The sequence below is a fragment of the Rhinolophus ferrumequinum genome, chromosome X (assembly GCF_004115265.2).
Source record: "Rhinolophus ferrumequinum isolate MPI-CBG mRhiFer1 chromosome X, mRhiFer1_v1.p, whole genome shotgun sequence".
Lineage (NCBI taxonomy): Eukaryota > Metazoa > Chordata > Mammalia > Chiroptera > Rhinolophidae > Rhinolophus > Rhinolophus ferrumequinum.
The window spans coordinates 22,277,064-22,300,632 of record NC_046284.1 but is presented as its reverse complement, the minus strand read 5'-3'; the positions used below and the strand labels follow the sequence as shown (position 1 = coordinate 22,300,632).

At 44.0% G+C, this 23,569-nt stretch overlaps 1 protein-coding gene across 1 annotated transcript in view; it reads right to left on the bottom strand.

The window, feature by feature from the left end:
* Nucleotides 1-19,913, bottom strand: part of GPC4 (glypican 4) — a 121,077-nt gene extending 101,164 nt beyond the window's left edge. The window contains exon 1 of the mRNA XM_033114643.1: nucleotides 19,107-19,913. Coding sequence (XP_032970534.1) covers nucleotides 19,107-19,266 — 160 coding nt within the window. The 5' untranslated portion in view covers nucleotides 19,267-19,913. The remainder of the gene's footprint in view (nucleotides 1-19,106) is intronic.
* Nucleotides 19,914-23,569: the final 3,656 nt, after the last annotated feature.

Genomic DNA, 23,569 nt, shown 5'->3' with positions numbered 1-23,569 from the left:
TCTAAAAATAAACCCCAAAAGGCCCTGATCGCCAAAGTCCAGGAGCTGGTGTCACAGGAGAGGCCCTCTCCTCACAACTCATATACACTTACTTGCTGCAGAGTTCTGGTGAGCTTACTTAGTGCTATGGTTTCTAAGACCACAAGGGAAGCAGCCAAGAAGAAGGGACGGGAGTTGCTAAGACCGGGCATGCTGACAGCGGTACAGAATGACAGCTGACAGCAAGGAAGGAGACAAAAACCATTCAGAAAGCTCAGTTACCCAGAACTGCTCATTTCAAGGTTTTATTGTATCCAAGAATACATATGCAATGAGGAAAGTGCTTTCCTCATATTCCTCTTATCTTTCCAGATCATCTCATCAGCTCTCAACACATTTGCCATGAAACACAGAATATCAGAAAGCTGGAAAGGATCTTAGTGATAATGGAATTCAACGCCCTCATTTTATGAACACCAGGAATAAGGCCCTGATATGATGACTCACTGAATGCCCATCACCCAGCTGGCCGGTGGCAGAGCAGGGAGCAGCATCCAAGGCTCTTTCTCCTGCCTGGCAGCGATATGTTTATGTGCTTACGTTATAGCTTATGTCCCCTTAGAGAACAGAGAAAACAAAACGAAACCATAAAAACCAGCCTAGTCTAATATAAATACTGAAATCTACTAACATCAAACTAGAAAGTAGCTTAGACCTTCTGTACAAGGAATTAAAAGCTATGCCTATTATCAAGTTTCTAGAAACCCCTCCCTAAATAAAAAATTTTGATTGATATTGTTGTTGTTATTGCTATCGTCCGCTTTCACTTATGAGACTAAGACATCATCTATAATATCAGGGCTCTGTAAATTACAGTGAATCCCTCAAACACCATGCAACAAGCACCCCTTCATCACAAAGCTTTCTCTGCCTCAGCAGATGGCCCTCTCTTCAAGCAGTCTTTGTTACAATAGAGTTCTAGTACAAAAAGGCAATGTGGACTGCTTGCTGCTCTCTGCTTTCACCCTTACTGATCACGCAGTTTCCTCCCAAGAGGCCACTTGAGATCCAGGATTGAGACAGCGCAAGAAAGGGGGGTCTGGAAAAGAACAGCCTGGATCCCAAATCCCGTTAAGCTATGTACTATGGTAGCTTCAGTTGTTTCTACTGTTTAATTCTTTAAGTCGGTTTCAACCTTACATCTTGTTTTTTATTAACAGGCTTTAATCTATTAAACGTACTGCAGTCAACAATACAAAAAAAAAAAAAAAACAGGTTCACGTACAGAGGAAGGGCATGAGAATCTGAAGAGAAAACCTTCTCCTACCTTTCTTCAAAGGGTAGGGTGGGATGAGGAGTGAGAGGAGTGTTACACAGCAGAGAAGATTGAAAGGGATACCTACATAGTTCTAACTCTTCGGACATCATGAATGCCCATTAACCTTAGAAGTGACAATCTCAGGAAGCTATCAACAACCAAAGGTTCAAAGAGGTGGGGAGTTATTTCGGTTATAACAAAGAAGCACTAGTTTATCCATTAGGCAGTCAACAGTCGATGTGCTATCCTGACTAACGGTATCAACTAAAGAAAGCATTACTAAAGCAAATCAGGGCTATTGGGAGATATCCCTGAACACCAGGGTCCCTGGGACCATCTGAGACACCACGCTGGCCTGGACTCTGTGGCTGAATCAAAGGGATAGCTCCTCCTGGAAGAATACCTAAGCTTGTGAATGATTTATCACTCCCGTTCATTACGGGAAATTAATCTACAGTTACGTCTTCTATATCCTAATCTGGTCCCATAGAGAGTACCCCAGTAAAAGGCAAAGACCCAGAAATGGTCATAAAAAGGGTACAGCAGTCTTCCAACTGCAGGCCTTGTTGGCAAACTCTTCTTTCAAGGCCCTAGTGAGGAAAAAGAATAATCACTCACCATTTGTCAGATAGTCCCAAAAGAAGCAGCTAACCTCTCTCCTCTCCCTCCACTTACATGCCCCTCCTCCTTTACCCCACCCTTTAAGCACCTCTTTCACCAGCCACCTGTCAAAATAAAGCAAGCCACGGATCTTTCAAAAACTGACACCGGAAAAAAGCCGTTGGACGATTTCTTTCCAGGACCTGTTGAAAGATAAAAGATGAAGCAGACAATTTAAAAGGCGAGACTGTACCCTCCCGATCACAAAGCTGAAAGCAGACAAACCGTGGAAGCCAATGACACAGGAAACGCCCTTTGACCAGAGACAGACATTAGGCATAGCAAAGTTATTTTCCATAAAGAATAAGAAGCTGAATTAAGCCATTTCACACTAATAGTCATAAAATCATTTCATTGTAAAAAAGTGGGAGAGGAGGGAGAATGAAGGGTTATTACAAGCCCCTCCTTTCAGAAACAATGACATTGCTTTCTAGGAAGTTCTGTTCAGATGACAAATGTTTTAGGAAGGGTTTTGTTTGGGTTTTTTCTCCCCCTTTGTTTTGTTTTGATTTGTTTTCCTAAGTGAGACACACAGACACACATGGGAAACTCCTCCAATCGAACAGCAGAAGAACCACAGAAAAAAGCATGTCCTTCAAGCAACTAATTTGTACTGCCTTCAGGTTTAATCCCCCCTCCCATCAGCCAACATTTTATCTGTTTCTGGGAATATTGGCTGAATTAGTTTTTTAGGAACCAAAGTAGGATGCAGGTTCCTGGCAAGAACTCCGAGAGGGTACATCTGGGAAATACTAAAGGGGAAAAAAAACTGAACTCTTGGAGCTAACGAACTCCCTGGGTTAAGCCTCATATTTCCTCCTCTTTCTCTTCCATGCGTACCTGGAACAGAGAAGCCTGGCATGCGCGGCAGTTAGACTGGGCTTTAAGGCACAAAGAGAATCAATGTTTCCTTCTTTTAAACCTTGTGAAAGTTTAAAAATAAATAAATAAATAAAACTTAACTTAAGGAAATTATTCAACATAAGCCAAACACATAGGAACAAAGATGATCATTGCTGTGCTCAGTATAAAACTTCACATACACACACCACCAGGAATAACCTAAACGTCCATGTGGGGTATGTATAATACATTATGGCCCATCAGCTTCAGGGAATTCTATGCAGTCATTTAAAAAACTTAACTGTAGAGAACTATAGAAGCGTTTTTATAATTTCATGTTAAAATAGCAGACATACCAAATGATATATACTACAATGTAAGCCACGTAAAAATGTATACACATGAACAGAGATTGGACTGTGATGAGGAAATGATGTAGAAGTTACTCATTTGTTGTCATATCATCTTTTCAATTAGAAAAAAATTAACCTACCATACACCATAATCTCTGGAGGCCAAATGACACTGACAACTGAGCGCCAGAGACAAAGTCCGGATAGCAGAGTTAGGGCAGGGAGAATAAAAATGGCTGAAGATGCAAAGATGCTGTCCAGAGCCCCAAAATGGTTTCAATTCCTAGAGCTAAAGTGGCTTCAGCCCACTGGTTCTCAATTCCCCTGGTACGCAAGTCTTCCCGGTTTCCTGGCCATTGCAGGTGGTTCTATTTGCTGTTCTCCATGGTATCGGTTAGCTACTACTTACCACGAGAGCTCTTACTCAGAGACCAAGAGATATGAATTCATATACAAAAAGGAAAGCAGTTACCAATAAAGAGTTTGATGCTTCAGAATGAAGACAATCCCATGGACCTGAAAGCCTGACTGAATTTCTCAAATGTTGTTTCTTTGGGTTTTATGGGAGAACAGTACAAGAAATGAAATCCTGTTGTCGACACTGACTATTACAGTTTAATGTCTTTTACATAAGAACCCATATAATAAATTCTTTCCAGATTTAGCAACAGCAAGAAAATGTATTGCCTGAAGAACTGCTATGTTTCTTTTATCAGATAAACGAGAAATGCATAACCAAACCACTTCGGTATCCTGTTTTACCTCAGCTATCTGGAAGCTTACTGGTCAACTGATGATGGCTCCTTCATGGTAATAGCCTTGCTTTCAAAATTCTTTATTCCATCCTTCTTCCATGAACCTTTCTATTCTGTTTGTATAAATGGGTTAATCTACATAACGTGGTCAAAAAAGACCCACAGTGAGTATTCGATAAATGCTATCTATTGCTATTAAATGATGGTAGGAATTAAAGGAATGATTGTAATAATCTTATTGAATATGGATTAAATAATTTTAAGTAGGGTTTATATTACAATAACGTTTTTAAAACCTTGGAAGAAAATGACTTCTTCAAGTTTCAGGCTTAAAAAAATTAAAGACATATGGTTAAAGAATCGCTCACTAGGTCCTTTTAAAACTGCACCCTTGATGTTTAAGCGATCAACAGATTTCCATTAGTAAAGCAATTAGAGGGCTGATGAAATCAGGCTAGTCTCTTCTTGGTTTTCTTTTTTAATGGAAAAAATTATCAATATTGACTGATTAAACAAAACAAATATTAGGAAAAGAGGCGAGAGAGGAGATGTGAAAGGTCCAGTCAAGGTTACAATAAATTGTTTTAAAAGGAACATGAACATAAAGTCAACTGTTTCAGAAGACAAAATTCAATACAGCTAAGAAATATGTACTTAAGGTATGTGATATTTGAAGAAATCTTCAACATTGTACATTTACCTGGAATAAAATGCCCTGCTAGTCTTCCTTATTTAAATTAATGATCAAAATTTACCTTAATTTCATAAAGAATGATTATCACAATTGAAATACTTTAAGTACATTTTAATAGTCCCTTGAAAACTGTGCAGTTGGGGTTATACTTTCTTCAACAAGAGCATATATTACTACAAGTAAACATACAATATTATAAAAATTTAAGGTTTGACATAACTCTCTGATCACACATCAAGTAACAGTTGAAAATGGTGAAGAATTCCTTTACGACCAATTTTTGTTAAGAAAAATACTTAATACTTGAGGCAATTTATATTTGGCAAACTGTAGGATCTAAATCTACATTTCTTAAATGTCACCCCAGGAAGCCACAAAGCACTGGCATAACACTCAAGCACATAGCACAGATTCAACGACATTTCTGAGATTAATAACTGTGCCAAATGCAATCATTTCCCTTTATTCTTAGTAATCAGCTTGCATTCCTCTCACATTAAAAACACATCTCAATTTTGGGGGGTTGTTTTTCCTTTCTGCAAAATATGAGGATACAAGAGGGACTGGGACTTCAAGAAGGAAAACAAATATCCTGTCCTAACAGCAGAGCTGCCATTAATCTCTCATGTTAATATGATCAATTACAGAAATATGGTCTATCAATTTGACTCATTGGAGGGAATATGGGCTGAATTATACAGCATTTGTAAAGAAATGCAAACTTATCACTTTCAAACACAAAGTTGCACCCCCACCGGAAGTACTAGAAACTAAAGCAACTTAGAGACCTACTTCAACGAACAGATTATTTGTAATTAACACAATGGTTTCAATTAAAATGGCTTTTCCTGAGGTGTGTGGAAATATTCTCTTCCCTTATGTAAGTGTTAAACATCTCCTAATATCATATCTACACACCATTCATTTGCTCAGCAAACCCATCTATTTCAGACCTAGCAGAGATAAACAAGCTCAGCCCCAGCCGCCATTACCCCAGAATCTCATTGTATTTTACTTCATTCTTGACCTTAGAGCAACCAAGAAAATCTCAGGCCTCCAAAAGGAATATTAAGAGGTTATTGGTGAAAATGGTACATGTTGTATCTGTTTTAAAAATAAAAGCAGAGACAAATTAATCACTTACCCCTAAACTTAAAGCTATGTTTAGATATCTAAGGATTGGTTTGCCCTTTCATGAACTCACATGTCTTAGTCCACACCGTGAGTACTTCATTTAACATATGGACCATTAGATCAATTACACAACAAAAAACAAAATGAATGTTTATTCCTATTCTTAATCAGGCAATTTATTCTTAGAATAGCAAGTCTGTAGTATTTAAAAACAGGCCACAAGCTATAATCTTCACATTGAAATTCGTGTTTAAAGTAAGACACACCTTGGGGCCGGCCCAGTGGCTCAGGCGGTTAGAGCTCCATGTTCCTAACTCCGAAGGCTGCCAGTTCGATTCCCACATGGGCCAGTGGGCTCTCAACCACAAGGCTGCCAGTTCAGTTCCCCGAGTCCCGCAAGGGATGGTGGGCTCCGCCCCCTGCAACTAAGACTGAACAGGGCAGCTTAGCTCGGCACCTTGAGCTAAGCTGCCGCTGAGCTCCCGGATGGCTCAGTTGGTTGGAGCGCGTCCTCTCAACCACAAGGTTGCCAGTACCCTCCACAGCTAAGATTTGAAAGGACAACAACTTGACTTGGAAAAAAAAAAAGTCCTGGAAGTACACACTGTTCCCCAATAAAGTCCTGTTCCCCTTCCCCAATAAAACCTTTAGAAAAAAAAAAAAAAGAAAGAAAAGAAAGTAAGACACACCTTAACCTGCATATCTAAGGCAAGACTTGGCCCTAGAAACATATGTACCAAATTTACTACAAATGCAGTCAGTTCACTCCATTAAATGGGGAACTTGAGGCTTTAGCCTTTGTCATTACATTGTAGTCTGCCCTTGGTGTAACAGGAGAGGTCTGGATTAGAAGATGGCTAAAACACTGGTTTGTAACCAGAAAACACTGGGAATACTGGGATCTCATAAGTAGTCATGTACCTCTAGGTAAAACTGCCAGGCATGCAAGTTGGTGCCTGTATATACTGCAGCCTCATCAGGGTCCCTCATCAGAGCTTTGAATTTCTGAACAAGCTAACAAAAACAGGGCCCTATTTTTATCTACGGTATTCATCTAAAATTCTGGAAAACATCAATTATATTTCCATTTAAAAAAAAAAAATTCTGGAGGCGGTCGGATGGCTCAGTTGGTTAGAATGCAAACTCTCAACAACAAGGTTGCTGGTTCAATTCCCGCATGAGATGGTGGGCTGCGCCCCCTGCAACTAAAGATTGAAAACAGCGACTGGACTTGGAGCTGAGCTGCGCCCTCCACAGCTAGACTGAAGGACAATGACTTGGAGCTGATGGGCCCTAGGGAAACACAGTTCCCCAATATTCCCCAATAAAATTTAAAAAAATAAAAAATAAAATTCTGAAAATCTTATTTGAAATGGGGGAAAACCCTGTTCTTGGAGCAGCAGCACAGGGCAGGGAAGGCTCCTTCCCATCCTGTTATGATAACCGCTAGAACACTTACCACTCAGGCTGCATGTGCTTACATCCCCTATCTCCCGGGCCAGTGTCTGCACTTGCTCCCCACATCCAGGGTCCTCCTCCTGGCAACCTGCTCACTTGGTCACCATTAATAAAGGCTTGGGAAAGAGAAGGAATCCCAATTGACAGGTGCATCTGGTCCATATTTTGCTGAACCAGAGTTCTACTGTAACAATCACTGCCAGGATAGAGGGTTTTGTTTTGAGCCACTCACCATTCCAAAAAAAGAAAAAAGAAAAAAGCTAGTACTTCTGTGGTCTCCATGGGAATGAGAGTGGACGCCAACCTTTCACAAAAGCCAAAAGGCTTTTGTACTCATAGTACTGTGATGCTTCCTCCACAGACCACTCCGAGAACAGAAAACAATAGTGCAAGTGCAAGAGGCACAAGAGTTTACTTTGCATTTTCTGGTGTAAGCCCAATTCCTAAAATGATGGCCAAGGTCTTTAACCAGAGAAGAGTATTCCACGTAAACCTCACTAACTTAGGCCTATCTCCCCTGAAATGCTACACCAAGTACTCTAGAATTCACGCCAGGATCCTCTGTCAGAAACAAACGCTGGCGATTCAAGTGCCATGTAAGATGTACAATTCCTGGGAAATGAGAAGCACCGCACAGGCCTAAATGAGGAATCTACATGTTCAAAACACTACACTACACCCTGATTATTATTCATTAAGTACCACTCCTTGGAAGTGGTTATCACAACTGTAACTGAATACTGAGTTGTAGAATTCCTGAATCAATACCTGTCTCACTATTTGGACTGTGAACTCCATGAGTGTGAGCCCTGGCCTATGTCCTTTTTGATCGCTGCGTTATCCCCAGTGCTTAGCACAATGCCTGTCAATTAGGAGGTACTCAGTAAGTAGTTGCTGAACAAATGAATGAATGAATGAATCTTCAGCCTAGGTACCCTCTCTCCACAAATGGAGGTTCAAATGTGTAGCCTCATACTCACAAGTCCTAAAGAGTCAACTGTGCCCTCTGAAAGCTTCTTCCTAACTAGGAGCATCCTATTTGCAAGGAGTACACTTTCATGCATTCATTCAACTAACATTTTTCAGTGCCAGGCAATGTGCTGTCATTAGGTATCGGGCAGTGAATAAGAGGCAAAGTCCCTGCCCTCAGGTCAGATGGGAGAGCTGCAAAACAGCATAAAGCGAGAAGGAGAGGGGCAAAGTGTATATAGAGATCAGGAAAGGATTCTCCACTAAGGCGATGGGTGAGCAACGCTCTGAAACATGTGATGTAGTGAGCCATGCTGCTTGCTATCTGGGAGGAGAGTATTCTAGGTCCTGAGAATAAGTGCAAGGGCCCTGTGAGTGTGCCTGGTGTGCTTGAGGAACCGAGAGACCACCATGTGGGGTGGATCAGGGGGAGAATGACAGGGGAGAAAATGGTGTAAGCTGCCATGGGAGGAGGCAACAGACAGATCGTGTAAGGACTCATAAGCTCTGGCTTTCACTCTGGGTAGCAAGAGGAGCCATTAGAGCGTTTTGAGCACAGAAGTGATATGATCTGAGTTAGGTTTAAGATTTTAACAGAGTAGGATCATACTGGCTGAGGTGCTGAGAATAGCCTGGGGTGGGGAAGCAAGAGCCAAAGCAGAGAGAGCTAGTTAGAGGCAACTGCAGTAATCCAGGCAAGAGGTTCCAGGGGATGAGGCCAGGCTACTAGTTGTTGAGATGGGAAGAGGAGGACAGATTCTGGATACATCTTGAAAGCAGAGCCCAAAGGCAGACATTATGAAAGAGCACCTACACAGAACATTTCCCACCCAGTCAACTAAAGCTTTGTTCAGATCACAAGAAAACTCACACAATCCCTTATTTTGGAAGGTGGTGATGTCTTCATTTGCCCTCCAACTTGAAGGATTCAAGACCATCTTCTAAGGTTGCCACACAGCTTAATGATCAATTGACCTCCCACCACTAGAACTTTTTCCCCAGAATGTGCCCAGGCCCACTGGACCTGAAGGGGCAGGGGGAAAAAAAGTTAATTCCAAACTGGGGATAAACAAGGCAGAATATTAGCCACCCAGCCCAGCTGGGGGCACTTAGTTCAAATTCAGTTCAAAGTGAACCCACTGTACTCCTCTTAAAAAAAAGTCTCCCCATAAACACAAAAAAACTATTCCTCATCATAGCGTCCAACATCCTACGCAGGGAGTGATTTTTAAGGACTATTTCTAAAGTACACCAGTGAAAAGTTTTCTTGTTTTGCTTTTTAAAATCTTAGCATGGGGAAATATTCTATAATTAAGGCAATTTTAACAATAGTAGATAATAATTTGACTATAAATTGTAAGGAATGTAATGACTGCTTATTCTGGCACCAAAGAATCAGGACTTACTGTGAAGTGAGTGCCAAGAAAAATGATACTCCCACTCAGACTGGACCACTGCAAGTAGTAACTGTTAACCACATGCTTTACACTGCAGTTTGCAAGGACACAGTGCTTTGTTTTCATCTCTAACCAAACACCAGACTGAAAACTGAATGGAGACAAACCGAGTGGTGGAATACAAACAATAACTGAAGGGAAAAAAATATTCTGTGGCTCAATGCTTGCTGGAATGCCGACATCAAGGGTTTGGAGAACTAAGAAAACCTCTGCAGTCCAACAGAAACCACCGCCAGTCTGCTCCTGTAGACAGAAGCCCAGCATGTAAGAAAGAAGCCAGGCTGAAGGAGGCTTGCGAAGCCGCTGTGAGAAGAAAAGACTAGCATGAAAACAATGGCTGGGATGAAGCTGAGACCAGGTGACCTTGAGCTAGACTAGACAAAGACAGCAATCCTGCCTGGGGGAGTGAGCACCTGGTAGAAAGGCTGAAGCAAGAAACCGGAGCAAAGGCGGCCTCTCTTTTCTGAAAGCACCTCTGCAGGTACAGCTAAGTTCCTGTTAATGTCTGGAACAGACAATGTAAGAAGAAACCATTTGTCCACCAGGATTAAAACAAACCACATGAAATACTCAGATCCTAATTCCAAGCAAGCCAAGAAATAAATAACAATCTCGGTTTTAAAAAAAAAAAAAAAAGATTCTTTTTCCCTTTCTTACTTAGGCATCTAGGACTAGATGCCTAGTTATCTAGGACTAGATGCCTAGTTATCTAGGACTAGATGCCTAGTTTTAGAAAATTTAAAGTAAATAGCTTAAAATTAATTCATTAAATTGAAAAGGGATAAATAGAAATATCCATTCCTAGAACGAATACAAAAGTCAAAAATCACGCCTGAACTTCTTTTTGAACCAAACATTTCTGGAACACCTACCACGTGCCACACTGTGTGACAGAAATTGGAGATACATGGTCTCTCAGATCAGGCATGAGGGGCTTCCTTTTTTTTTTTTTAAGGCTCAAATAGCCACAAGGCCAGAGACAAGGACCATCAAATATATCCTCATTCTTGATACAGCACTCTTATCCTTAACTTCTAGTGTTTAATTATGATTATACATTGACTGAGTTTGGTAAGTGTTTAAAAGGGAAACCAATATTCAAATATTTAAACCTGTTAGCTCTAACTAAAAGCCAACTCTTGTCTATTGTGACTTCAGGTCAGAATGTCAAGTTTCCCAAGCCAAGCACAGCAGACAGTAACAGTATTAGGAACTAAATATAACTTGGATGTTCTGGAAGGCTTAGAAAAAAAGGTGCAACAACAACATCACCAACCAAACATCACCAACCAAAAGCTCTGAACTGAATAAGCCACTGAATTAATAATATACAGCCTTTAACCTATTTGTTTTTTAAAGAAAAGGACAAAACGGCACATAGAATTGATTCCTTATTGATCCGGCACTGGTGGGGAACTGGGTACTCTAAACAGGTAAACAGGCAAATGTGTACGTTAACTGAACTTTCCTCTCCTTACTTCGAGTATGTCCACTCTTTCCAAAATAAAACTTTCTGAACTTTGAAATCAGAATATGCCAAACACGATTCTTTAATACTGCCCTGAAATGTACTAGTGCCCTCAAGGATTACAGAGGTGCCTCTGAGCATTCACCCTTTCTAAAATGTCTCAAAACTGCCAAGATCATCAAGTTCTGGGTCTACTGTTCAGCTTCTGGCCTCCCCACACTGTTCCACACTGGCATCACTCACTTCTCCAGATGTTGCCTTGCCTTCCTCTAAAAATCATCCCTACCTGTTGCCCCTTCACTCCCCAACCAGCACTACTTGTCATTTCTAATCAGCCACGGACTGGGAAGCCAGATAACCTAAGCATTGTTATCTTCTCACATTTAAACCCTATCTACTTGTGCAAGCTTCAGCAGCACATACACTAAACCCTATCTACCTAATTTGAATGTAAGCACCTCAAAAGCTTGGTTCCTGTTTTCAACCTCTTTGAATCCCCAGCACCTAGAATTCTGCTATTGATACAAGAGCTATTCAATCAATGATTGTGGACGATAAATTTCTGAAGGCCTTTTCTCCAAGTAGATAGAATGCATGGGCTTTATGACAGCTGTTTCCATCATTTAGCTTCCCTGCTCACTTCCACATTCCCAGCTGTGTTCTGGATGGCTGTGTCGGCCAGAAGCCTAGGGATTTACCGTACTTCTATTTCTTGATAAGATACTTGAAGAGAATAAACACATGGCAAAGAGGACATTAAAGTAAGGGATAAAGAGATTGTTTTTATTTTACCAATAAAGAGAAAGGGAAGAAATATCACCTAGCACACTGACACCTAATCAATAAATGACAAGACTGCATTCCTTTCTAATTCTCTCCGTAGCACTCTCAATGCCCTAGTCTTATTTCTCTACCCTCAGCAAACTGTCACTAGTTACGGCATAGACTGAAGCCTAGACTGGACCTTGATTTAAAAAACATTTTTTCCAAGTTTAACCAAGCTTCCTCTAAAATCCAAGTTAGCCAAAATTAACACAAGCATGCACTGATTCTAAATTAAAGTTCTCTGAGACAACACTTTGTGATGAATTTCATTGGAAAATTTAGAATCAGAATCTCAGAGATGGAAGGGACCTCAGAGATCCTCCAGGGCAGTGGTTCTGAACCACGGCCGCTCATCAGAACCACTTGGGGAGCTTTTAAAAAATTACCATGACCTAGTCCCACTGCCAGAATGCATGATTTAATTAGTCTGGGGTGGTGCCCAGGCATTGGATTTTAAAAGCTCTCCAGATGGTTCTAATGTGTAGCCAGGGTTGAGAATCCCTGACCTAATCCAGCACTCTAACACCCCACTCCCATTTTTCAGACAAAGGAGAAAGAACCTCACCAGTGGTACCAGACAACTAATTTGTCACAGAGCTAGACTAGAACTTATCTTTCCAAGAAAACATGTCCTTTCCATGTAAACTGTTCCATCTAGACAGTGACGTTTCTCCTATTATTTTCTCTCCTCAATAAACCAACATTCCCACCTATCCCAAAGTAAATGCATTTTCTGAATATTCTTTGCCTTGGAATCCCATTGCATAATTCTTGAAAACTTAAACTATGCATGTCTGTTTCCCTCTACTATCCACTTCTTTTCTCTCAAAGAACTCTGGGAGGTTAATCAGGCATAGTTTCCCCTTTAAAAAAACAAAACACACTTCTATTGCTTTTCCTCTGATAGGTTGGACTCACTTAGTCCACCCTTTTCACCATTATCATCACATGAGCCTATTTTCAAATCCCTTGCAGGTTCACCTCCAATTCTTTCAGCCCACTTCATTTCTATCACCTCCAATTCTCTTTTGGCTCACTTAATGTCTAGTTTGTACCTGCCCTGCCATACTTTGTGGACTTCCCTCTTCTCTTGGCTTAAACTCTTTCCATTTTGTGAGAGATGCCTTTTTCCCTGAAGCAGCCTCTTTTACTCTGCCAGTTAGTCATGCCGGGTTCTTTTTTTCTTCCCCCAAGCAGCTGGTCTTTTTGATGTCTGGCACACATTTATCTGGGCTTCCAATAAGATGTTTTTACATAGTTTCCAGGCTTCCTGGAGGTTATTGACTTTTTTAACTCTTCCATTCAATTTTTTTCCTAATTTCTAACATTTGTTAGAGTTTCTTTTTCAAAAGTTGAATACCTGGCTGATGGATCTCTTTGATTTTTCTCTCCCACCAGATTGCTGAATTAAATGCATCAGAACTTAAATATAATATTTCAAATTACCTCCAGGATGGAATCGCTCCATGAATTTTCTGCACTTTCATGTTCTCTATAGTAAGCAACAGATGTTTAACCAAGTGGAACTGAAAATGCTAGTTCTTACCTGTTCATATTTTAGTGTGTCTGCTTATATAAGATATTCTGATATCCATAAGCTTGTGTTCCTCTGTTTGGTAAAGACAACAAAATCAAGATTTCATTTTTTAGAAGGTAACTGATATGCACTGAACAGTTCTGTATCTTGAATCAAATGTGTTAAATTACTCTTCTCAATTGCCTAATCACAAAAGTCTCAACTGTTTGTTCCTTAAAGTATAACTCAAAAAGGGAAGAAAAACAGAATTCTGAATCTTTCTGAAAAATTGCTATAGTACTAGGTTATTAATGAAGTGGTAAAAACAAGTACTCCCCCCCAAAGAATAGAAAACATTCTCCATGTTATACCAACATATCATAGAGATTCACTCTAAATTTATTTCACTTCAGAAGTTTAGTTCTAAATGATTCCCAGGAGAGTAAGACACCATGGGAAGACAATCTATCATCAAAGCAGTATAATCCCATCGTAGCACTAGTGTCCTGGCAGAGAAGGCGACAGAATCGTATTATGTCATCCCCCCACTTGTTCAACTATCACACTTGGTACTGTTGGGCACACAAAACACCAGGAGCTGCCATCTCTGTCCTCAGCTTGCTTACAGTTAAGGAGAGAAGACACACATGTGCCGGCACACACAATTAACTATAATACAATACAGTTTTGGGCAAAGGCCATGGATCTGATTCAAGCAGGGGATTAAGAGGAAGAGTGTACATTACCCTGGGGAGTTCAGAAGTGACTCAACTCAATGAAAGTATCATTTGAGATACCTGGAGCCAATAAAGCTCAAAGCAGAGGAATGATTCCATTCAAAACGCTGGTGTCAGGAAATGAAGCTGGCAATATTCAGGATGGAAAGGGACAGTAACAGACAAGAGGCAGGTAGACCAGTTAATAACTATTTAAAACAGCTTCCTAACAGCTCCCCCTGCCTTTATTCCCCCCTTGCCTAAGCAACACTTAAATAGCAGTGCCACTATCTTCCCAAAACAGCCTAATGACATTTACCTACTCAGAAACCATCACTGGCTCCACATGGCCCAGGAATTACAATTTATATTGCTTCTACTGTTAGCACTAGATTGTCTACATCTGGGTATAACATATAACACTTTGCCTGCAAAGGACATGATTGGATCCTCTGGTCCTCTCACAGCTTATACTTCTAAAACCAGCCCTTATGCGAGTTGGGGAGGTACTTTCTTGTCTTACTATCTGTATAACGTAGCACAAACTATACTCAGGGTCAGATGAGACCTGGGTTCAAAGCCCACTTCTACCATTCACTATCTGTGGGACTGAATGTATTTCTAAATCCCTTTGGATCTCAATTTCTTTGCCTATAATATGGGGATGATGAAGATAATAATTGTGACTTCATATGGTTGCTGTGGATTTTAAATGAGACAATCATGTAAAGCCTTGAGTGTAGGACCAGGCCCAGAGAAAGCACTCAGTAGCTACCAGCTCTTTTCATGAGACCAGAATGCATTTTTGTGAATATATATGGAAACAACCTCAGTGGTACAACAGTTAATGTTATTGGGGAGCCAGAGACTCACTTCCAACTGATTTAGGTTAACACTGAGGTTGCTTCCCTCATAAAGACAACAAAAACTTCCTTTTTTCATTTCTCAGTCTAGTCTGTAGCTATTCCTGAAATTGCATGCAAGCCAACGTGAGTTAAATAAAAAAGGAAAATAGTAATTATGCTGAATGAATCAAACATGTTATATTTGTATGTTCTAGAGATTGAGATGCATAAGCAGAACTTTTACTAAGTTCTTTTATGAGCATGTCCAGGAGGTAGTTCCTGTACCACCTGAGACAATTTCTATACTGACAAGCCCTGTGGCTCAATTAGACCCTCTTTCTCAAATGAAACACAGAGAGCCAAACTGATGATCCCAACAGAATAGAAAATCACAAGTTCATTGCAAAATCCAACCCTCTACTTAAAGTGGGTAAGAGGGAATATAAACCTTGAAGACATATGCTATGTCTTACATGCAATAATCAACTCAGTAAGTATTCCTACCTCTCCCCCCACACACACTTTTCCCCCATGTAATCCTAACATAGCTTACATAAGTCCCAGAATCCTCTGGGGTATATATCGATGTGTGTGCACACACCCACACATATTCACAGGTGCATTTCTCATGAACATAAATGGGAACAGGAAACGAAAACTCCAAAATCCCAACTACGATAAAAAGTTCTCCTTGGTACCATTCAGTGTCACTATGGAAGGGGTCTTTGGCAAGCCTAAGAACATTTCTAACCAACTGCCTCACTCTTAAAGACAATTTCAGCAAAGATTAGATTACGAATAAAATGCCAATTGCTGCATATCCTTTATCCTGTCTTTATGGAGGAAGGCACAATGAAAATGATTAGATTTTCAATTTTCTTATTAGTTTTTATTAGTAAACTAGCATTACCTAGCTAATGCTTTAGTCTCAAATCCCTTCTCCATTAGAACTTCCTGCGGCTCCTTTCTCATCTGTACCACTCATATGGTAGTTATCACACACCATGTTGTATTGCAATCATGTGTGTACACGGCTTATCGCTATACTACCTGGAAAGGTCCTGGTGGCAGAGGCCCCTCCTGCCCTTCTTGCTGCCTCCATGATGCTGAGCACAGAATGTTGCACGTAGTAGGTGTTACAAAATGGTATGCTCATTGAAAGTTGAACAAAACCTATCCTTTGTGTTCAAGATCCCTTGTGATCACGGCATCTGGGCTACTCATTATTTGATAAGTACAGCGGTCAATGCAGGACCTCAGTTGGAAACCCTGTCAGCATGATGTACTCCTAGGCACCCTTGAGAGCACGTCAAATTATCTTAATTATGATCTAAAAAGACAGAGAGTCCTTAAGAATATGGGAGTATTCTTAAACCCTGTTCAAACCTCTAGAAGGCAAGTGCAAGGCCCTCCGGAATAAAACCTTAAACTTGGGCCAAGTCTGGGGCTAGGCACCCAGACGTTGTGACCCTTTGCCTAGAAAACAATTCTGGACTGTTTGCATTAAAAATACACACACACACACACCACTAGGGAAACTGCCTGGCAATTAATTCATTCAGACACAAGCTGAACACACGTGACTGTATTAACTATGCTCTCCAAAATGACCAAAATTATCTGAGTGTAGCCCAGGGAAGACAAGGCTAATAATGCATGTATCTGGAAAGGCCACGCTGATGGTAAAGATTACCCCTGTTTCTATACTGGCCGACTAAAGGTATTTACTTGGGTCTGTCTGTGTTGTGACAGTGTCCTAGACTCAAATGAATGCCTCTAACACTCCACATTTTTGAGCCATTCAGTCATGCATTTTTGTTATTGTTGAAAGTGGTGCGAAATTGCACGGCATGAGCTAAAGTCCTTGGTGGTCTTCCAAGGATTCCAGCTAAAAAGGCACTTCCTTTGTTCCTCAGGAGAATGCAGTCCAGTAGGTCATTCAAAAGGGGAAATAAAAGCAGCAGCCCTGGGAGGGAGATGAAGGACAAGACAAAAAGAATAAAATGTTTTGGGTGTGAGCACATTAGCTTCCATTTCCTGCTGCTGGTCACTAATAACTCTCCTATCTTTGGGGGGAAAATGTCCAGATAGACATTCATGCAAAAATATTCCTCAGGTGTTTTCTGGGGATCATGACAATCAAAGGGAACGCCTAGCACAGCCCTTGAGCACCCTTCAAACTTCCTTTTTCCGGAGATGCTGGCTGGGGAAGATGTCCTGCCTCTGCAAGACTGCACATAGCAAGGTTGGAGAAAGTGGGGAGGGCCATTTCACAACCCACTCCCTGAATGCCTCCAGTCCATCTCAAAGGCACATATTGTTTGCATGAACAGAAGATGAAAACTTGTCACATTCCCATTAAGTGCATCACTGCATCTATCCCTTCAAAATGTGGGAATGACAAGTGTAACCTTCACGCCAATCATCTCCGCTGGGCCCAGACCCAAACCGTGCAGGGCACAAAGACCCCAGGTCTGACCTGCGGAGCCCCCAAGCTTCAGTGGCGGCTGGTTCACTTCACTTTTTCTGCTGGGGCGGGGTGGGGGGGAGAGGGCTTTTCAGGGCTCTACAACCAATAAAATCATGCCGCTCTGAGGACACATACTTGAGCTCCCCAAAAGACAGGCAGCTCAAGGGCAAACAGCCTCTAATCGGTGGTGTGCGAGTTATTTGATAACTGCCAAGGTGCAGTGGGTTCCTAGGCTGCTCCAACAATTTCTTGGGTTCTATTTCTAGTCAGATGCCGGTTATACTCGGAAAGTGCTCAGAAACTTCCCTCAATTACCTTTGTAATTTATATGTAATTGATGACTGCACTTAATCTCCAATGTTATTAATAGCCCTTCCAAAAAAATGACCCCAAGTCTTCCTAAGCCTTTGGAAGCGCCTGGTTGAAATTACAGTATTTCCTTTGCTGGCTGCCGGCCCCCTGCCCGCCCCACCCGGGTGACCAACACCGCGAGGCAAAGGCGCGCTCTGCTCATTTCCATGAAAGGTTCGGAATGGAGGGTTGGCCCCCGGGCTCGAATCGCTCACTTCTCCGTTAGGTTACGCTGGCCACCAGCCAGCTAGATTCGTGCGTGGTTCTTTCTGAACCCTCCGGAAGAACAGCCTACCTGCGCCGCCGATAGCACCAGCGCGGCCCGCGGGGCTGCGCGCAACAGTTGGCCTCTGCGAATGAAAGTGCTACCCGGAGGGGACGGGCCCGGCCACTGCCGCGGGCCTCGCGAAGAGGGGTGAAGGGCGCAGGACCGAAAGTTGCCTCACCAGCATTCCAAGAAGGACTTTCACAAGTACCCCCCACGAAACCCCCCAGCGGCGAAATCCGGTGAACTTTTTCACAGGCTAAACCGTCTCCATTTGCATAACCATCCCCAAGCTGAGATTCAGGTTTCCTGTAATCAGTCCTTTCAAAGGTTTGTAATTCAATATGCAATTAACCCTTAAAATGAGGTGACAAAAAAGAAAGGGGGTAAAATACCCTTCCCGTCCAACACCTTCCGGAAAACAGGAGAGTTCCCAATACTCAGGGTTTGGAGGGGTGGAGAGACGTTTGCTTTTTAATAGGCGACTTCTATAACCACTGTAGCTACTAAAACTCCTAATCCGTGTCAGCCGTGGGAGAGAGGCGGGGAGAGAGATGTTAGAGAATATCAATGAAACATCAGTTCAGGTTCCACGTTTTGCGACCCCCGGATTCTGGCAACCTCCAGAAGGTTCTCCCACCCCACCCCACTGGCAACCTCCACCCCCACCCGGCCTCTCGTCATCCACAAAACAAAGCGGGGAGTCCGGTAAGTTCAACCCGGAAAAGGCGAGGGAGCCGGTGACACGCACTCTGCGGGCCAGAGTCCTCTGGACCTTCCTGGGACCCGGAAGGCTACGGAGTGGAGGGCAGACCGCGGGAGTGGCATCGGGGAATTCGGCGGCGCCCCACCACTCGCAACGCCCCAAGGGCCGCCGCCTCCGCGGGAACCTTCTACGCCGGGGCTCACTCTCGCGCTCTCCCTCTGGGCTACCTGCATCCGGCGCAGGGGGTGGCAGAACGAGGGGGCTTCCGCGGCCCCTTCTCCGTGGTACCCGTATCTGCGCTCGCCCCGGAGGGTTCCCACCTACCGTTGATCTCGTGCATGGGGGCATCGTTCTTGTTGAAGCCTTTGGACACGTAGAGACGTCGCACTTCCGAGCAACTTTTCGACTTGAGCTCGGCAGCCAGCAGCACGGCGCTGAGCACAGCCAGAGTGCAGAGAAGCGCGGGCAAACCGAACCGTGCCATGGTGCGGGCCGGACAGACGCACTCCCACCTTCGGGACGCGACAGAAAGTTGCGGGCGCGGGCCGAGGGGCGAGGAGTCGGGGGCTCGCGAGTGGAGCGAGAGGGCGAGGGAGTTGAAGTAGGAGTTGGAGGGGGAGAGCGGCAGGAGGAGGAAACGCAAGGCGAAGAAAAGTAGAACTGGGCCTCGCGCGTCAGGCAACGGTCCCCAGTGCCAGGCGCCCGGCCGGGGGAGGAGGAGAAAGAGGGCGTAGAGGCGGTGCGCCGCCCAAGGGAGCGGAGGCGCTGACCGGTGACCTCGAGGCTCCCGAGGGCAGAGAACGGGGCGAGCTGGCCGGCCGGTGGGACAAGGGCGCGGAAAAGGAGGGGAAGGTGGCAGGCGCCGCGGGGGCCGCGGAGGGTGTGGGCGGCGGCGGCTGGCGCTCACTGCGCGCGGATCGGGCTGCCCGGCACTGCTCCGCTCTCCAGGTTCCTCTCGACTCGCTCACTCTGCCCTCGGCCGCGCGGCTGCACCCTCCTCACCTCCGCCGCTGATTGACTGGCCGGCGTGCACCGCGACGCTCGGCAAACTTGGCCCAGCGGGCGGCACACGGGGAGGGGGTGGGCGGCGGGGGGGCCGGAGACAGGCGGGAGCTCGCAGGGCCGGGACAGGAGAAAACCTGGAAGCGGGGTTGGATCCGGAGCAACTAAATCCACTTCCTAGGGGGCCGCACCGGGCGCGCGGGCGCTCCCTCACGAGACACGCCCCGCCGGGCTCCTCCCTCCTCCCCTCCTCCGGGAAGGCAGGGAGCCTGCCCGCCGCCCCCCATCCATAGAGGAAAGGCTAATTTCTCCGGGGTATAAGGCCCAAGTCCTAGGGGACCAAGCGGCTGGGGATTTGTCCCGAAACCCACGTCCGAGCCCTAGGATTTCTGTGCGCGGCCACCTGACCCGCTGCCCGCGGGGCCAAAGCTGAGCGAAACCCTCCGGCTCGATACCTGCCCCCCTCCCTCGCTGTCGCCCTCCACTCCTTCCCCCCCACCCCCGCTGCCGCCCCGCAGCCCAAGGACGCTCCTAACCTCCCAGTTCCTGGGCCAGGAGGGAAAGGCACTGGCATTACTCGCATTGTTTCCTTGCAAGCACCAGGGGGACTTGAGACTCCGAGCTGGCCCTAGAGCCTCACCTGGCCTCCTCAGACCTGCTGCTCATAGAGCACTGCCTCGTTCGGAACCCTGGCAGGCATTCTCCTCCCGCCTCCACTCCTCCCCACCTCGCCTGGTTCTGCTACCAGTCTAACCAAACCCTGAAGTGGGAGAAAGCCCCAGAGTCAGGGTTGACCTTAGAAACCTCCTAACTCCAACCCTCCTTCTGCACGTAGGGAAACTGAGGCCCAGAGAAGGGAAGCGACTTGCTAATAGCATGCAGCTGGGGGCGGGGGGTGAGTCCAGAACCGGGGACTTGACTCCTCGGTCACATGGAATAAAGGTAGCGCAAGACCCCCAACTCTCCACCCTCACCTTTCTGGGACCTAGTCTCCTCGTAGCCACCAGAGAACTGGAAATGAGCAAGCCTTCCCACCTTCGAAGCTTTGTCAGATTCCATTAATGAGTGTTTTTGAAGCTCCCAGGGCTCCTTTAATGAAGGGAACTGTGCAGATTGGGAACTTGTCATTACCGTTGTTATTGTTACAGTCTGCTTTAAGAGGTTACAATGAGAAGTGCCTCAGACACCTCGGGACTGTGCTGGGAACTGGGCAGATAAAAGCGGTTGGAACTTATTATTTGGCTAGACTCTCAATTCCCATAAAATTACATAGGGTGAAGATATGAACCATCATTACAATTATCACCCTCATAGGGTTTGTTGAGACTTCCTCCACTGTTGTTTGCAAACCACGTTGACATGGTTGGCTATGAGGAGCTGTAGAAAGCAACTAGCTGTTTTGAATGCCACTGCAGACTCTTCTACATTTTATTAACTCTTGGAGATCATCAGCATAAACAGACAGATTGTGACCCGTCTAAAAATGGGACTTAACAATTTCTGTGGGTTGGCAGAACATTCAACTCTGCAACTAGGAGAGGAATTTTTCTAAATATGCAAACTCAACTACAAATGAATTTCCTGCCATTTTCAAGGGACTTTCAAATAGTACAAGTTTTCCTCAAACTGATAACCATCAGGTCCTCAAGGCATTGCTAGGGCTTAGCCCAGCACTTTTAACTTTCGGTGATTGATGCATTTACTTAAAGATGTTCGGTAAAAAGAGAATATAATCTGAGATGCAGCCGACATTAATAATAAAATAAAATCCAGTGACCATAAGTGAGAAAAAGACACTCCCAAACCATGAAGCGCCAATCAGAAAGCTTCTTTTCACACCAAGTCCAGGGGGAACTCATTCCTTGCTCCCAGTTTACTCCTGCTCTTCCTGTTCATGTATTAGTAACCAAAACTTGAGCCCTTTCCACCAGAAACAGTAACCTCTGGCTAAAAACGGATCTGGACAAGTCTGAACTTTACCACACAAGGCAGGAACCCCAAGCCCTGCTCAGAGGCGGCTCCCACTTCAAAGCCTCCTTTCATTTAAATACAAACAGGGTGAACAACTGGCAATCTACAAAACAAATACTATCCAGCTTCCCTTTTCAGATGGGCCACAGCTCCTCCTTCCCTCCCCCACCCCCACTCCAGTTCTTCTCTTCTGAAGAGGCTCCTTAGTGGAGATGCACCCACTCTGTAAGTTTTCTGGACGCCAAAAAGTGGATTGGGGCTGCACGTAGAATGCAAGAATCAATAACTTCTCAGGATGATTAACCCTCATCTAGCACTTTTTTTTTTGCTCTTTTTATTGTGGTAAAATACACAAACATAACATTTAGCATTTTAATCATTTTGAAGTGTACAACTCAATAGCATTTAGTACATTCACAGTGATATACAACCATCACCACTCTCTAGTTCTAGAATATTTTCATCATCCTGAAAGGAAACCTCGTATCCATACAGCAATCAAAGTCTATGCACTTCTCCCCCAGCCCCTGGAAACCACTAATCTGCTTCTGTATCTGTTGATTTGCCTATTCTTGACATTTCATACAAATGGAATCATGCAATATGTGAACTTTCGTGTCTGGCTTCTTTCACCTAGAATCATGTTTTCAAGATCCGTCCATGTGGTAGCATATATGAGAATTTTCTTTATATGGCTGAATAATATTCCATTTTATGGGTAGACCACTTTGGGTCACATACTGCTTTACAGTTTGCAAAGTGCTTCCAGGTATACTCTCATACTCTCAGAAACTTTCAGTGTGTTTTTTTTTAAATAGATAAGCTAATTGAGTCTCGGGTTATGTGGCTTGTCCATAGCCACAGGGCTTTTGAGTGGCTGAACCAAGACTGAAAAATGTAAGGCCTTTGACTGAATCCCATGCAATTTTTTGTTAGAAAACACAGTACTCTGGGTCTCATTTAGGGTAGGAAGTGAATGTGCAACTGCCCAGATCCTGTAGAAGTGTCCCTGCTTCAGATTAATAAATGGTCATTGAGCACCTACTATGTACCAGATGGTGCTCAGTCCTGGGAAGGAAGAAGTACAAGCCGAAAGGAGTTTACAGTTTCATGTACTGCCTAAGACCTATATGCAAAGGCTTGCTTAGGTAGAATGCATTTATGGTATACTTGGTTTTCCCAAATGAGGTGTTTCTCCTGATGTGGCATTGGTGTGCATTCGCTGATGGGCAGACAGAACAAAGTCTTCACCTAGTGCCGCTGTCCTCCAAATGAAGTACTAGTTGAATCAGGTCCATTGTCTCAGCTTTGGCGGCACTTTTCTTGGCCTGCTGGGGAGCTACTTTAGTTGCCAAATATGGGGATGTGGAGTAGAATGTGACTTCCTCCCTTAGGACGATAGGTGGTTGTCCTGCAGCCCTCTAGTTTCTCCCCCAGCCAGCCCATCCTTCCCAGAGCCATCAGAGTAAGCCTTTGACAACATCACCTGACCAATGTCCCTCCCCTGCTTAACCCTGCCCCCTGCCCCATGGTACCCCACTGCTTTCCAGATCAATTCCCAAGTTGTTCAACAGATCTTGATCTTTGCTATTGGGCCATAGTCTACATTACCAGCTTTCTTACTGTGCACTTCCCAACCCCGTGTATTGTGCTCGGTCCCACAAGAACATGTCATCATTCTCCATCATGCCATGCACTTCCTTGCAACCTTACCCTGCCCCTGCTAGGAGTACCTTTTCCTTCCCGTCTATCCTTTGGAAAACTCCTCTATACTCATCCATCAAGACTTAGCTGAGATAGCACCTCTTCTGCAA